This window comes from Montipora foliosa, chromosome 3, assembly GCF_036669935.1.
Source record: "Montipora foliosa isolate CH-2021 chromosome 3, ASM3666993v2, whole genome shotgun sequence".
NCBI classification, from domain to species: Eukaryota; Metazoa; Cnidaria; class Anthozoa; order Scleractinia; family Acroporidae; genus Montipora; species Montipora foliosa.
Window position 1 is genome coordinate 25235031 of NC_090871.1, and position 17500 is coordinate 25252530.

Sequence of the window (17500 nt, forward strand, 5' to 3'; positions counted from 1 at the left end):
TTTCATTGGTCAGGTGCTTTATCGTGCGTGGAAAATAAGCGGCGTGTAAGCCGACTTGGCCTGCTGATAGCAGACTAGCCGTCTTTCTAAGGTTAAACAGTGATTAATACAACAAGTGGCACATGCAAAAAGGTAATCGCACTTCAATTTAATTTCATGTGCCCTCTGAACACTGAGGCGACAAACTGTAGTTGGAAGAAGTTTTGTCGCATTAACTCAAGATGAAACAGCCTCCCACTTGACTTAAAACAGACCAATTCCCTTACTGGTTTTGGAACGCTTCATGTGGAACTGTATTCTTAGCCAAAAACAGTGCATTAATTATTTTAAGGCTTGGGCGTCAGTACTTACAGTTCCTTTCCGTAGATAGTTGGACTTCTTACGTTGGCACAATATCGTTGTTGTCGTATGCTCTCTATTATTTTATTGTAATTGGTCGATAGATAACTCTCGTCATACATTTATGGTCCTATACTTAAAGACAACACAATTAATTAAATGCTCTTTGTCTTGATCAATGCAAAATTCCCAAAAAGAATTTTCGCAAATGACGATAATTAAATGTAATGTTCTTTTAGTTCAAGACTTACCATAGCACCAGCTTTAACATCTGTAATAACTGTAAACTCGGCAGATTGAATGCTTTTCCTTTCGGGATCGCATTTTAGATGGACCTCAGAATGCCACTGGCTTCCTTTGCTAAAATGGCCACAGATTGCAAAACGTTATCACCTTAATAGCGGTGTTCGTCCATTGTTAAATATTTCAGTTCATTTTCTTCCACTCTTAAATGTTTTAGTCCTCCATTGTTATCTCCTATCTTCAGAACAGGGTCTTTTGCGGCCACATGTGGTAGACAACCGCTGTCCTATGTTCTCAAAAAAGAACTACATACAAGAAACGTAACAAACAATAAAAAATGAGATAAATAAATAAATACTTACGTATACACCAATTTCATTGTACGTTGAGAGGTATGGCCACACTTTTCACTTCTCTGAGATCCTATGTCCGTATAACTTGTGTCATTAGTCCACCTGCAAATCTAAACCACCAGACCAGACCTCTGTAGGACATAGGAGCCTTTTGCACAAAATATGGTTAAGTTGAGTGCGGTTTATCATGGGCAGTTCAGAAGAAATATTATTATTCACAGTATTTTCTTCGTAATAGGTAGTACATACATAAAAAAATTATCCAGTCGGGAAGTGGCTGATCACAGAAAGGTAGTGCTAAAAATCCTCTATCATAAAATATAAATTATGTAAGTACAAATATTTCAAACTCTTAGAATCGTCTTAAGTGAGATGCCACTTTCAAGACTTGTATTGCCGCCGTGGATGATTTTCTAACGGCATCTGTTGAGAATGACTGTCAAGAACGTCAAGACACCAAAACCTAGAAAACCTTAAGGAACTCTTGGATTGACGCCACCTTCATACGTTCCCAAACAAAGCAAAGTTGCTGGGGTAAAGACAGAGTTAACATAAAAACCAAAAGGATTGTATTTGTCCATCAATGTGGTCGCGAAGTTCTCAACTAATTTCAGCTTTACACTCTCGTCAAATATCGCAGTCAGGGCACACACGATGTATGATCAAAATATTGTAGTTCTTACGTTAATCAGCATCAGCAAATTCAGTAAAGAATTTACTTTTAGACATTAATTTTACACAGTAGGTGGTATTCGGCCCTAAAACATTTCTCACAATGCAATTCTCGATGCCCGTTGCTTGATAATCACAACTTACAGCAACATCACCTCCGGAGCAGTCTCCAAACGTCCCCAACGTAAATGATTTGCATGGATTGTAGCTGTACCAATAGCTATCCTTTGCTTTTGCTGTAAACCTGTTGGGCAAATATCAATTAACTGTTCATGGATAATATACTTTCTATTTTCTTAAAGCTCACTAAAATATCACTTGCCTTAATCAGTGGAGCTGATGATGTAACTAAAGAGGATTCATTTAAAAGACCCGTACAGCACAGAAGAATATGAAAGGTAGGTATTACGACAAACGCCACACAGGCGGTGAAATTTCACAACACTGGTGAACACAACAATTTCTCTGAAACGTGTCGACAAACTTATGATGTGCTTTACAAACCTTGGACCCCCTGATTTCGCTAGACTCGCTAAATTATAAATTCTGTGCTGGCTATCATGGCAAGCGCACAGAGAAACGTCCGACATGTTGGAAAAAGGAAAAGGCTGGTCTTTTGTATGGTTGCCATTCGCTGATTCACACTCAAGGAAACTAAACAGGAAGGTCGAGTACAAAAGCCACCTGATGCCGCTCAGCGAAGCCATGGTGCAGCAAACGCTGGAGGAAGAGAATAATGTTAAATATTAAATATCAGTATTTACTTGTAATGCTTTTCCGTACGGTGCCACAACTCGTAAAGGTCAGCTAAAATTCGTGGAAAACCAACAGAATATAGACCGAGATCAAGAACACTCGTGCATTAGCAATTGCTTTGCTTGTCCAATTACCCAATGATATTAAAATGTCACGAAGGTGGGAAAGAAACAAAACGTAGGTACATAAAAAAAAAAAGTTAATAACTATGGAAAACTGAAGAGACCACATATGAAAATTCCCTTGAGGGTTTCACTTGATGCTCTGGAACATAGGATAAATGCGTTCTTCTTATAAAACCAGCAACAATCTGGCCGTACATGCAAGCCACAGCTGAAGCCAATTGTACACTCAAGAGTCTATGGGCTGTGGAACCCAATAAATAGAGATGCCTTAGACACATCTCTGATATCATCACCCCAGGAGACCGACCGATACGTTAATTAACGCTTCACTGACGCTTGGTTGCTGTTCGCTGTGTTGGGGAAGTCGCTTTAATCCCGAGCAAAAAAATGAACTTCTAACATGTCTTCAACGAGGCCATTGTTAATTAACATACCCAAAAAACGTGGCCCTGTGTTTCGAAGTGCAGTCCTCGCGATAAACAAAGAACATCCAGTATGCTACTCGGAAGAAATTGCATTCGAGTGCGACCATAAATACATACGCTGAACTTGACTCGTAGATTTCGCGGAAATTGGTAACGTCACCCAATCACAGTTATCTATCCCTTGGTTGCTGTTCGCTGTGTTGGGGAAGTCGCTTTAATCCCGAGAAAAAAAATGAACTTCTAACATGTCTTCAACGAGGCCATTGTTAATTAACATACCCAAAAAACGTGGCCTTGTGTTTCGAAGTGCAGTCCTCGCGATAAACAAAAAACATCCTGTATGCTACTCGGAAGAAATTGCATTCGAGTGCGACCATAAATACATACGCTGAACTTGACTCGTAGATTTCGCGGAAATTGGTAACGTCACCCAATCACAGTTATCTATCCCTTGGTTGCTGTTCGCTGTGTTGGGGAAGTCGCTTTAATCCCGAGAAAAAAAATGAACTTCTAACATGTCTTCAACGAGGCCATTGTTAATTAACATACCCAAAAAACGTGGCCCTGTGTTTCGAAGTGCAGTCCTCGCGATAAACAAAAAACATCCTGTATGCTACTCGGAAGAAATTGCATTCGAGTGCGACCATAAATACATACGCTGAACTTGACTCGTAGATTTCGCGGAAATTGGTAACGTCACCTAATCACAGTTATCTCTTTAACCAGCAATTGAACGTTTTAACTTTGAAACCAAAAAAAAATTTTCCAGTTGAAAAAGTACTGAGAATTATGGAAAACAGTTGGCTGTAGTGATCGCAGAAACCAGAAATCAGCTTCTGGCTGTATTCACTTCCGGTATCGCTTACATTGCACACCTTTTAGCTTTGACCTAGCATGTGTAGTGTAACTGCTACTCTTGCTGTTATCTTGACAGTAAAAGCTTCTCTCTTAACATTCTTCGAATGGATGGATTAATGATGCATTGCCAAACAGAGGTGGTAATGGTGCCGACCTTATGCTGCCAATAAATTAAAATTTAAAGTAGACTTTTGAGTTAATACTAAATTTTGACTTGAGACATCATCGTAATTTCAAGTTTTTACGCTGAAACGTTGTCATACTTGACACTCTAGCGAAGGCCATCATCTATAGGTGCCAAAGAAACCAGCTGAAAAATAAAGCATACGTGGTGCTATCGAAAACTCACCCCTCAAAACCTTCATCGGTATTTCCAAGTTTTCTATCCTGTGTCACGCAATCTCTTCTCGAGAGTTCTCACTTGTCTTTCACAGGACACCCAGGCGACAAGGTCAATGAGCTGATGTCATAACCTCCTTGTTTTTCAAGGGTTACATGGTCGACTCTCATTTTTTCGTTTCATTCCTCCTCACGGAAGAGGTATTTCCCAGTAAGAACGTTGACGTCTTCCACCAAATTATTCAATTAACATCGTGAAACGACAGGCAACTACGTGGCATAAAAGCGTGATGACTACCTTTCATTATCTAAAGACTCACAGCTTTCTTCATACGAAATCCCACTTTAATAATTCAGATAGCCAATCACAGCAGCGAAATGGCTTTCTCACACGTGCAAAAAGCGTTTCGTCCAATCAGAAGTGACTCGTCAAAACATACCACTGATTTCATTCAACAAGTTTATCCTAGCTCCTTGTGTGCAAAGCCGTCAGAGCTAGAAACCTATCGTACCAAAAGTACAAAAGATTTATGCTTTCAGCAATGGCGCAAGGCTCCACGAGATTTAAGCAATTAGGAAAGCCAATTGATGACTATATTATAGAACTACAGAACAAAAATACAAGAGCTAACTGACAACGAGAAATGTGAAGGTTCTCGTTGAATTTCTGAGAGAAAAACACGGTCCAGCAAAGAAATCCTGAAGACATCGAAGCCAAAGAATTGAGCGAATATCCTTGGTGTGAAGCAAAAGGACGGTAAACACTTTGAACCGTCAAGTCTTCGAGGTCTGGTTTTAGGCTTATCTTTCATATACCGGACCCTGAATAATTAACGTCCGCAAAACAAAAGAACAAAGCTAACATAACAATGCCTAATCAACAAGGCCTAATCAGAATAACAATAGTTCTTTTGCATTCCGCCATTTTGGTCCGGTATATGAAAGTCTACCCTGGTTTTAAGCTTTAATCCACATTTGAAAAGAGAACACACTCATAAGCAAATTTAACGCATATTTGACTCTTTGGAGGTTGACTAGCAATAGAGTTATGACACTAGAGAGTTAAGTTTCCAAAATCCTGAATTCGAGGTTTTGGAACGACAAAATTCAGAATTCAACGCCAAACAGAGGGACTTGGGCAGAAGAAACACAAGATGGCGGAAGGTTCGTCAGCACGTGTCCCAGGCACTTGTAAGGTATGTATCTCAACAGCATTTGATTATAACGAAAGACGGTTCTTTTATTTATGAACGGTAGAGTTTATTGTGTAATTACCGGCTTTGTTAAGTGTAGTGTTTGTATTCGGGAGCTCTCCAGCGCGGGAACCCGGTGACCGAGTGGGCATAGGACGAGTGATTGTGCAATAGGAGAGTGTTTTCGATTAGCTTCTTTGTGATCCCTAAGGATATTACATTGGCGACGAGGATGGCGAAGTGGCCATGCTCACAAGATGCTCACAAGAAGACTTCTCAGCTCTTACATTTTGCCGGGATGGAGGTACAAGACATCTTCGAAGATTTGCAAGATCCTGATCCCATCCTTGAGACAGGTGACAATGCTTTTAAAATCGAGATTCGGAAACTAGATTCCCACTTTTGCGTAGAGGAAAACATACCATACGAGTGACACGTTTTTCGCCAATTGGCACCGAAGGAAGAGGAGATCGCTGACCAGTTTATGGTTCGGCTGAGAAAACAGGCACGACATTAAAATTTTGGGACGAGTTTAAACGATAATTTGAGGGATCAGCTGATAGAGAAGTTAACGGATTTTGAGCTCAAGCAGAGCAGAGGAATATCACACTGGAACACAGGAAAAAATAACAGATTCCCATTTTTGGATATTTTAGGGTATTTTGAAGAATACCAATAAAAATCCCAAATTTGGCAAAGTGAGACAAGTCCCAACCAGGGAATTCCCAACCAAGTTCCCTGATTGGGACTTGTCTCACTCTTCCAAATTTGGGATTTTTGTTGGTATTCTTTAAATACCCTAAAATAGCCAAAAATGGGAATCTGTTATTTTTTCCTGTGGAAGAGGCGTTAGATAAAGCTCGCGCATGTGAAGCGGCCGGCCGACAGGCATCAAACGTGACAACAAGCCCTCCGCTAGCCGACGGAAACGGTATCAATGTGGCTAAGGAGCGGCAGCAGACGACGACTGACGAGAGGAAAAAGTGCTACAAATGTGGAAGAGAGGGGCATCTGGTCAGAAATAGAAACTGTCCTGCAAAATGAAAGAAGTGTGTAAAGTGTAGAAGGTATGGACATTTTCATTTGTGCTGTCGCGGTGAGAGGGAGAGTTGTTAGGGAAAAAGTGATCAAGCAACAAAGGATTTCTGGTGGACGACCAAGTCACGTAGCTAATTTTGTGGGGAATCAAGAGGCATCGGGGAGTGATGAGGATTGTGCATTTGCATTTGTGGTGACTGAGACGAAAGAAGAAACATGCCATACAATTAGCTCTCATGAGCCCGTGATTGAGATTTGTGTTGATGGCATTAGTACAAAGGCGCTTCTTGATTCTGGCTCTATATGTAACCTCATGGGGATGAGTAAGTATGAAGAGCTCAAAGTACAAGGTCTTGATGTGAAATTAGTGAACTGCCACAAAGGTTTGTATGCATATGGTGGGAAGGAGTTGAATGTGGTGGGTCAAATTCAAGTAGAGCTGTCAGTTGGAACCAAGAAGATAAACTCGCAATTCATGATCACCACGAGTGGAAGGTGTCTACTGGGTCATATAAAGTCCAGGGATCTTGGTCTACTTCGCATTGGCCTTAGCGCCAATAGTGAATCGGCTGAGTGTAATGTTATCGGTAAGGACTTGGCTTGAGCTCTTCGGACAAAGTATCCAAAGGTCTTCAGTGGAATTGAAAAGCTAAAAGAGTATAGGCTAAAGCTACACGTGGATCCGGAGGTAACGCCAGTAGCCCAGAAGCCAAGGCGTGTCCCGCCTTGCATGAGAAGGTGACAGTCAAATTCGAGGACGTGATTAGCCATAGATATAGTGGAACCGGTGGATGGGGTAAGTCCTGTGGTGGTTGCACCAAAGTCAGAGGGAAATATCAGGTTATGTGTGAACATGAGGAAAGCAAATTAGCCCAATAGCCGCGAGAGGGTACCAACACCACCACCAGTAGTAGAAAACCTCAATGGCAGCGCAGTGTTCTCAAAACTGGACCTCCGTCTGGGATTTCATCAGATTGAATTGGACGAAGAGTCACGAGACATTACGCATCTAATACCTATGAGGGATTATTTCTGTATACGAGAGTGAGCTTTGAGTGAACTCTGCTCCTGAGAAGTACCAGCAGATAATATGATAAGTGGTCTCAGACATCGATAAGGTTCAGAATATTGCTGATGATCTGATAGCGCTTTGCAAGAGTATTAAAGAGCATGATCAGAGTCTCCACAAAGTACTTCAGACATTAGAGGAAAAGAACCTCACCCTCAGTCCGATGAAATGTGAATTCCGCAGGGACAACGTGGTCTTTATGGGGCTTCTATTATCAAAATGTGTTATTGATCAAAAAGAGGCGAGGGTTCGTTCTGTGCTCGAGGCGGTTCAACCTACTACGCCGATTGAAGTCTGGAGTTTTCTAGGGATGGTAGGCTTTAGTGCACGTTTCATCTCCAACTTCTCAACCGTCCAGACCCTTTCCGGGCAATCTCCAGGAAGGGCGTCCCATTTGTATGGGGCAACGAGCAGGGAGCATCATTTACAGAACCGAAACGGCAGCTGGCCAGTGCACCCGTCTTAGCCTATTTTGACAAAGACTCACATACTAGAGTGATAGCGGATGCCAGTCCAGTGGGCCTAATGGCGGTGTTGGTGCAAGAGAAGAATGGGGAAAGCCGAGCAGTTTGTTATGCAAGCAAGAGCCTGAGCCAAGTGGAAATGAGGTACAGCCAGACTGAGAAAGAGGCCCTGGCGCTGGTGTGGTCGTGTGAGCGCTTCAACCTGTACCTGTACGGGCTTCGGACCTTTGACCTGGTGACGGATCATGTGGCCCTGAAGGTGATTTACTCTAGGGGGTCCAAGCCATCAGCCCGTATCTAGCGTTGGGTACGATTGACAAAAACCCCCTCATCAGGGTAATCCCGGTATGATGATGAGTATGTTCGAATGGTTGCGTTAGGATCTGTATCTGTAGCCTTAAAGATTCAAGAATCGAGAAATTCTTAGCTGAAGATGAGGAAGTGCAAGTAGTGTGTGGTTGCCTTGTTAGTGGAAACTGGGAGGGGGCTCCAAAGTCATATATATATGTCCGTAACGAACTGACCTCAATTGGCCATGTCATCCTAAGTGGCAGACGAATCGTGATTGCTGAAAAGCTGAGATAGAGAATGCTTCGTTGAGCACATGAGGACCACAGAGGGGTTTTGAAAATGAAAGAGAGATTGGGTGGAAAGTGTGGTGGCCAGGTGTAGATAAGGATGCAGAGCGCAAGTGCCGAGAGTGTTATGGGTGTCAGCTTGTCACCAAGGAGACAACACAGTTGCCAGAGAGACCAAGGCATGATCTAGCGCTGGGGTTACTTGGGCCCCTGCTAACAGGGGAGCACCTGTTAGTCTTAGCCGCTGGGTGGAAGTTGACGTAATCTACTCTACTACGTCGGAAGTGATCATTAAGTGCTTAGACAAGCTGTTTTCCATATACGGAGTGCCCCGTACTCTGAGAACCGACAATGGAGCGAACCTGGTTTCTGCAGAAATGGATGGGTATCTTAATTAAATGGGTATCAGGCGTGGACTGACGACAACCCTATGGCCAAGAGCAAATGAAGAAGTCGAAAGACAAAATCGCTCATTGTTGAAGGCAATGATGGCAGTCCAGGTTGAGAAGAAAGACTGGAGATCTGAGTTGAACAAGTACCTCCTGGCGTATCGTTCCACCCCACACACGATAACCGGTAAGAGTCCGACAGAACTGCTATATGGGCGAAAACTGTCAACAAAGTTACCAGAGCTAGCCGACTTTGATGATTCGGACGAGGCGACACATCACGAGGTGCGGAATCGGGACGCTGATAGAAAGCAAAGAGGCGCAGATTATGTTCACACAATGCAGCTGATAAGCCGGATGTACAGGAGGGAGAGTTGGTGTTGCTTGAGAAACAGAAAGAGACAAAGTTCTCAACAAGTTATGAGAAGGAGCCTTATAAGGTTATTGAACGTCATGGAGACCAAATTAAGTTAAAATCATCGCAAGGTGCAGTCTACAAGAGAAATATCCAGCATGTTCAACGACACGTGGACCCAGCTACTGATCCAGGGAGACCAGACTCTTCAGAACCGGTATGTAGTAAGCAGTGTATCCGAGCAGCCCTCTGGACAGGAATCGTCGCCCAATTTAACAGTGGAGGCAAGTGCTACTCCAGTTAAGGAGCAAAGCCCAGTTCAGGCCGAGCCTTTGCCAAGGAGGTCAGGGAGGGTCACTCGATCCTCCGAAAGACTAAAAGAGTAAGTCACCATGTAGCTGTGACAGTGACTTTGGAGTGGCTGCAGTCATCTAAGTAATGCTGTGTTTTACTAATTTTCAGTATATCTTAAGGGAAATTAGTCACGCTTATTGTTGTACTAAGGTAGCGGGTTTGTAAGCAAAGGACGAAGAAAATGTAGCGTTTGTATTTACCTCCGGGGTCTCTCAAGCGCTGAAACCCTATGACCGAGTGGGCATAGGACGAGTGATTGTGTAGGGAACAGTGTGAACTAAGAGAGTGTTTTCCATTAACGTCTTTGTGATCCATAAGGATATTACATTAAGAAATGACTTAAATCTCGATTTTCTTATTAATTCGAGTAGTTGATCGTGACCATACATTAACTGAGCAAGCTAGCTTACTGTATGTTGCGAAACCAAAGGAAACAAGACAAAACTTTTAGACCTAGAGAAGTGAAAATATCAGGTATCACGACAGTTACATTTCTCTGTACGATAACCCAATTCAAACGAAGAATAAAACACCGGTTGATTGAGTGAAAGTGCATAATTTGAAAATATAAGCTCTTCGTAGAATGCGACAATATTGTACTTATTTATGTATTTTCCCCTTTATGTCTTCTCAAGGGAGATTATATGTTTTTGGGCTGCATTTCCCGCGCTTGTTTACAGGGTGCTACTAATCACAAAACAACCAGTGGTCTGGAGTAAAATGGCTGAGGACAAATACCCAAAGCCGGTTTAATGTCAATCTCGAATTAAGTAACATGCACAGTCTAAGGATTTGGACAAAACGATTCCGCCCTGTAAAAGTGAGGGCACAAAAACGCCAAAGAACCATGAACCAGAGCATGGTGCCGTCCCACCCAAGGGAAATGCAGCCTCAAACTACAACGAAGCAAAACGAAATTAAAAGAAAAGGAAAAAAACTGCTGCCCTTGCAAATCAAGTTTAAAAAAGCCCTGAGGGAATTGATATAATAATATCAAATGGCATACATAAATACTGAAAGAAAACGTCTAGGAAATGCCGCCCTTGCTGACAATTACTGACAACCAATGCGCTCTAAAGCCTGTAACTAACGTACGAGAAAGGACAGGGGGCAGCTGCCCTTGCTAATCTGTTCCCCTGTCCTTAAAGATTTGCCATTTACCAATGTTTCCATGCATCACTCCCCGCAAGCGATGCATGGACTAAGCACAGGTAGATAAACAAGGGATTCTGATATACTTAAGAAAAGCGTTGGACTTCCAGCGACCCAAAGCACGTATTTGGGCATCAGACATTCCCCGCTCTGCAGCAAAAGAAGCAGCCCCGATACGGAAACTATGACTCTTGTACAGCTGTGGGCTTAAACTACAAGACTTTAAAGAAAGAGGGAGCAGATCTGTGAAGGACCTGCGGGACACCGGACTATTATCTAAATTGACGAAAAGTGGACCAGGTCTGTCGCCCCGGAGAGTTAAACATCCTAACAAAAACTGCACAGGGCAAAAAACATGCTGGTGATGTATTACTATTGAAAAGGTTGGCTGGTTGTAGTTATGTTTAAAATTGTGAAAAACGACTTTAAAGGCAACAACACGTTGCGTGTTATCAAGAAGCTTAACCAGCTGATGGACCTGTAGGGGGGAATTACCATGATTATGGGAGCTTATAGTCATTTCACCAACCCGCAAAAAGGCGAAAAATGCCATGGAGCACATCGCTTGAAACTGACAAGAACCATACCTAGAGATAGCCAGCTGAGAAGAACTTTCAATGATTCTGTGAAGTATTGGGAGCGTTATTGGTAAACGACTATCTACACGGGATCCTAATTTGGTATACCCTTTGATCGTCTGAATAATAAAAAAGGCTTTAGTAGGGTCAGGAAAACCAAGAAATTTATTAGAGTAACCTAACGTAGAGACGTATGAACTGACAGTTGATGGCGCATAGTTTTTATCATACATGTAGGCAATAAAAAGAGCCAACATGTGAGGCAATATGGGCAAACTGGGGTGAGCGGAATGAAAAAATGAATTCACAAACTGGTAAAATAGCTTCCATGCTCGCTTATAAGTTGGTACAGAGGAAGACTGGAGGCTAGATTTTGCAAGCATGCTTACTATGGGACCCAATTCTGTGGCTGCAGATGCTGGGGAATCTCTGTGGATAAGGGGTCCATTGCTGGGGCCGGCTGTCTGAAAGTCTGCACGTGCAAGCGAGACAGAGCATCCGCAAGACTGTTATGAGTCCCTGGAATATGTTTGTGGAATATGTTTGTGAAAGCAATGTTGTGATATAAACAAATAGAAACCAGTTTACATACAAAGAATATTAAAGCTTGTCCTTACAGGTTTACTTATTGATAACATGAACCAGGGACTCATTATCAGTCAGGAACAAAATGCATTGATTGCTCATTACCCCACCCCAAAGGTACAAACTCAACACAATGGGGTAAAACTCAAGTATTGCAATATTATGATACTTCAAATTAATAGGCCATTCCCCATAGCACCAATGTGACCCAAAGACAGCACCAAAACCCATTGCACCCGAGGCATCGGTGTAAAGTTTTGAAGAGCTAAGCCAGGTGTCCTCCAAGAAAAAGGACTTTCCATTAAACCTGGACAAGAAGGCCAGCCACATTTTTAGATCCTCCTTTACCTCTCTGTTAAGACGGATGTAATGGTGAGCAGATTGAATGCCCAAAGTGAGGTTAATAAGTCTTCGTAGAAAAGCTCGATCAGGGCGGATGACGGAACATGCAACGTTTAAGAGGCCTGTTAGAGAGTGCACCTCCTTGAGGGAAACCTTCTTACGAGACAGAAAGTGTGAAATAAGCGACTTACATTTCTCAATTTTATCGAGAGGCAACCGAGCCTCCAAAAGAACAGAGTCTAACTCAATGCCTGCAAAAGACATGGTGGTCGCTGGGCCACAAGTCGTCTCTGGTGCCATGGGGATACCAAGGTACTCACAAAGAGATAAAAATAACTTTAATTGTTTTTGGCATAATTCACGCCTATTTTTAACTGATGACGGGCGACCCACTCCACTGCGCTTGAAAACATCTCAAAGGTTAGACAGGAGGAAGAACAGCCCAAAGGCATACAACGGTCGTAGTAATAGAACCCCCTCCAATGTATTCCTAGCAACCCATAATCAGATGGGAGAATTGGGATTATTCTAAATGCATTTTTGATGTCTGTCTATAGTAGCATATCGAACACTTGTGTGCTCCGGAGATATGCCATCATTGACGGATGAACCTTTGGGGAAGGACAGATGATGAATAAGTCTAAACTCGCCAGGTGCTCTCTTTGGTATCACATCCAGGGTGGAGATTCGAAAGGGAGACATTGGAGGAGCCAGGAAAGGACCAGCAAGCCTATGGGCTTCCAACTCTTTCTTAACTTTAGCATCAACCACTAACGGATTTTCTAAAGCTGACAACAATTCTTAGAAAAGGACGAGACTCGTTCCCCTTCAAAATGCAAAGGAAATCCCCAAGTAAAACCTGATAATAAACATGAAACAGCGGAAGGGGTATACCTGTCAAGAAGAAAACCTAATCTATGAACTTTTACTGGAGTGGGTAGGCTGGGCAGAATGGGATTTGGCTGAGAGGGACTGGACACTGCCGGCTTGGAGTGAGTCACGAAAAATACATTTGGTCACTGAGTGGTGCCCCTCGCACTTAAAGCAAAGATGCTTGAAGGCACAGCCAGGAGAGCACTTACGGTTCTTATGAAACCTAAAACAATAACCCTTAGGAATAATATCTGCTCTAGACTTAGGAATAACTGCGGAATCACTTTGCGGGTTTCTACGCAAAACGAGTTGAGATTTCAACCACAACTCCCCATGGATCCTATCCCATGGGAGGGAAGACCCATGCGTCTTCCTCAAGAAGTGAAAATCTTCATCGTAGAATTTCCAGTTATGACCCCTCCCAGCTAAATCTTGAACAATTTCCCCATATTTCATGAGGGCGGGGGCCTCATGTGGAAAACGTTTCGTGTAAACCCCTACAAACACATGAAAGCTGCTTAACCAAGCTTCTATGGAAGAGATTTTCTTCGGCTTAGATGCAGGTTCAATGCAGAGGGAAGGGATTGACCACCTTCGGTACTTTGGACTTTAATGTGGCATTGCTGTTCAAAAGTGGGATTGGTGAGGAGTGAGCCAAAGTCCACATGCTCATGATTCCAAATCTTGGCACGTATCTTGTCAGATAGTCAGGCGTCAACAGGCAGAGCAACTGCTCAATAATCTTCATTGCATCGAGTTGTACAAGAAAAATGTGGACGAAGGCACGAAGCTTGAGAAAGAAGTTAAATATCGTCACAGTATACGACGAATTTACATATTTTTACACTTCCGGTGTTTTATACTTCGTTTAGATTATCGCACAGAGAAATCTGACTGTTATGATTCTTGAACTTTTCATTTATATAGGTTCAAAAGTTTCGTTAGTTTCGCAGAATACAGTATTAAATCATTGTAGTCTTAAAGCCAGCTTACAATCAATGCATGATGACGATCAAGTAATCAACTTAATACGAAATCGAGGGTCAATTGTTCTCAGAAAACCGATAATAACATAATAAACACTACTTTTCATGAATAAACGAATAGCCTCTTGGTATAATCTTATGCTGTTGATTTACATACCTTACAAGCGCCTGGGACTTTCCGCCATCTTGTGTTTCTTACTGCACTAGTCCCTCTCTTTGGCCTTACAAAATCTTGAATTCAGGATTTTGGCTTCCAAAATATTGAATTCAAGATTTTGGCCTTTCAAAATATTAAATTCAGCATTTTGGCTTTCCAAAATCTTGAATTCAGGATGTTGACCTTCCAAAATATTGAATTCACCTTCCAAAATATTGAATTCAGGATTTTGGCCTTTCAAAATATTGAATGCAGAATCAGTTTGGATTCCAAAATTTTGAATTCAGGGTTTTGGAAACTTAACTCTAACTATACGACATATATGAAAATAACTCTATTATATAGATTTAGCCAAGCCTAAAAGCGGAGCTCCCTGGTTATTTATTCTTAATGCCTGTAGGGTTAGTGAAAATAAAAGGTTTCCAATTGTCCGCGTTTCGATGTTTCCGGTTACTGCTTAAATAAATGATTTCATTTGCTTTCTTCTACAGAAAAATTCACTTCTTAACTGGTGAATTCCACGGTAAATTTCACGCTAAAAACCGATCTCGCATGAATCACGAAGCGATGGGTGCGATATCGGTTTTTCGAGTCCAAGAAAGGAATTTGTGGAGAAACTTCCTTCACCAAGTTCGAGCAATTACTGGTACTGTTTCGTCGTTCTCGTTCTCTTTCTCTCTTCTTTCGTTTCTGTTCTTTTGTCATAGGCCGTCCAGGCATCAGGCAACCTTATCACATTCAAAATTAAAAATCTTTTTAAAGTAAGAGCAATGCCAAAAATTGCAATACAGAGCAAAAAGAAGCTATAAACAAATTAAAAATAAACACTTAGCTTTAAGTTTATATCCCTCCAATGCTTGACTTGAATAACTACGTAGCTACCAGTGTGTCCCGATCACTGCTATATTATGTCAAACCTGCATCGAAACTGGCAAAAAAATGGAGGAAAAAATTTTTTTCCAAACCGTTTTCTACCTGAACACGAAAAGCGTCCTTCCTGCTTAACCGTCCTTCCAATATAGCAGACGCGGTGATTGAAGATCTACCATGCAGACCACGTCTTGAGAGTCTGAGCCTACCGTTTCAGCTTAACGAGGTCACTAAAGTTATCGGGAACCTTAAAATGGCAAAGCGTCTGGTTGGGATTCTCTTCCATCTGAAGTCTTTAAGTATGGAGGCTCTTATCTGGCAGAACGTCTACATCACCTCTACTCAGTTATCTGGGAAAAGATGGCAGTTCCTCAAGATTTTAAAGATGCGAAAATCATCCATCTGTACAAGGGGAAGGGAGAGCGTGCCGATTGTAACAATCATCGTGGCATTTCGCTACTATGTATTGCTTGCAAGATCTTAGCACCTGCCGTTGAATAGTCAGACGCACCTCTGTCTTTGCGGATCGGGTGAATCCTGAAAGCCAGTGCGGATACAGGGTGAACCGTGGTACAGTTGATATGCTTTTTGCTGCACGTCATGTGGAAGAGCATCAACAAGATCTTTTTTTTTATGGTGTTTGTTGATCTAACAGTTAGTCGTGCACTGAGGGTTTTAGAAACTCCTTCAGCGAGTAGGTTTCCCTGTAAGGTTTATAAACATAATTCGATCTTTTCATGATGGCATGAAAGCACGTGTTGTTGAGGGTGGCCTAGAATCTGCTCCTCCCATTGTGGACAATGGCGTCAAGCAAGGTTGTGTCTTTGCTCCGTTGCTGTTTGGCATTGTCATAGCCGCTGTGATCTACGATGCCTTTCACGATTGTGATTAAGGTATCAGTTTGAACGTGTGTTACGATGGCGGCATATTCAACCTGCGCCGACCGAAAGCAAAGACCAAAGTTCATCATATGCGGGTCGGAGAACTGCTGTACGCAGATAACTGCGCTCTAATAGGACATAGCGAAGAAGAGGCCCAGTTCTTATTGACTGCTTTCATAAGGCTACCACAAGGTATGGCCTCTCGATGTCCATAAAGAAAACCGAAGTGCTTTTACAACCTAAGCCGGGTGCCTGCTTCCAAGAACCAGCAGTTACGATCGGGTCGGATAATTTGAAAGCTGTCACCAAATTCTGTTACTTGGGAGGTGCGCTGTCAAACGGTTGTTCCGTCGACTCTGAAATCACTGAACGGATTGCAAAAGCTTCTTCGACTTTTGGCCGTCTTGCTTTGAGATTATGGAACACCGGTGACATCACCCTAGCAACAAAAGTTTTATCAAGCGGCTGTTTAAATAGTACTGCTTTACGGCGCTGAAACGTGGGCGGTATATCTATGGCATGTAAAACAGCTATATGCTTTCCATATGCGATGTTTACAGAAGATTGCCGATATATCTTGGCACGAACGCATACCGAACACCGAAATGCTATCTCGCTGCCCTATGCGCATAATTGACGCCTACTTGATGGAGGCCCGACTTCGGTGGGCGGGGCATGTTGTACGGATGGGTGAGGAGAGACTACCAGATGCTCTGTTGTACAGCGAACTGTCTGATGGCACACGCCCACTTGGCACTCTCAAGAAACGTTTAAGGATCAACTGAAGGACTCACTGGCCAAATGCGGCATATTGGACTATAAACCCCTTGCCAGAGACAAAGTGGAGGACAGCGGTCAAGGCTGGCGTGACCAAGTTTGAGGAGTGCCGAATCGAAGAACTGAGAGAACGTCGTCGCTGCTGCAAGGAGCGAATATCAGCCCCTGGATGCAAAAGTCTTTGGATCGGCAATTGGAAATCGCAGAGCTCATGATTGCAAAGGGCACCGACAGTATTGCTTCAAACGTGGATCTGTCGCTTTGCGACAGCCAAACCAAAACATGGCTGTGTAGCCGCGTCGAGCCAAAGAAAGCGCGCGAAAAATTAAGCCTCGTTTATGTTCAAGTGATCGTTCAGGTGTCTAACCTAGCTTCAGCCTGCGATCCAATAAAAAAATACAGTGAATGTCATCAGTCAACAACAAACGGCTGAACTCCTTGAGGTCCAACCTGAGCCCGCGATATGGTCACATTTCTATTGCCAACAGAATTACCAACAATGGTTACAGCAATATTTACTGTTTTATAACAGCCATTTGAAGGCTAGAGATATTTATGATAAGAGTCATCCTCAGAACATGTATACTCGTAGATACCTCAAGTATGGACAAATTAGTGCAATACTTTCAAACCTTGTGTGGGGTAACTGATCAGTATGAACTAAAAGGTTTACAAATCACTTAATATGACGTGACAATTACCTACAATGTACCAAATGAATTAAATACATCATCAAATCAATATTTTTT

The 17500-nt window shown here is 42.5% G+C and overlaps 2 protein-coding genes across 3 annotated transcripts in view; both read right to left on the reverse strand.

The window, feature by feature from the left end:
- The window catches only part of LOC137997156 (uncharacterized), an 8587-nt gene extending 4473 nt beyond the window's left edge, over positions 1-4114 (reverse strand). For both annotated transcript variants that reach the window (XM_068842968.1, XM_068842969.1), the window contains exons 1-5: positions 2923-4114; positions 2112-2327; positions 1752-1851; positions 945-1045; positions 591-699 (exon numbers count right to left, since the gene is read on the reverse strand). In XM_068842968.1, the coding sequence (XP_068699069.1) occupies positions 591-699; positions 945-1045; positions 1752-1851; positions 2112-2327; positions 2923-3020 (624 nt within the window). In that variant the 5' untranslated portion in view covers positions 3021-4114. The remainder of the gene's footprint in view (positions 1-590; positions 700-944; positions 1046-1751; positions 1852-2111; positions 2328-2922) is intronic.
- Positions 4115-11901: 7787 nt separating this feature from the next.
- Positions 11902-12507, reverse strand: LOC137995464 (uncharacterized). Its single transcript, XM_068841009.1, has one exon. The coding sequence runs from the start codon at positions 12505-12507 to the stop codon at positions 11902-11904; it is 606 nt and encodes a 201-aa protein (XP_068697110.1).
- Between the last annotated feature and the right edge of the window lie 4993 nt (positions 12508-17500).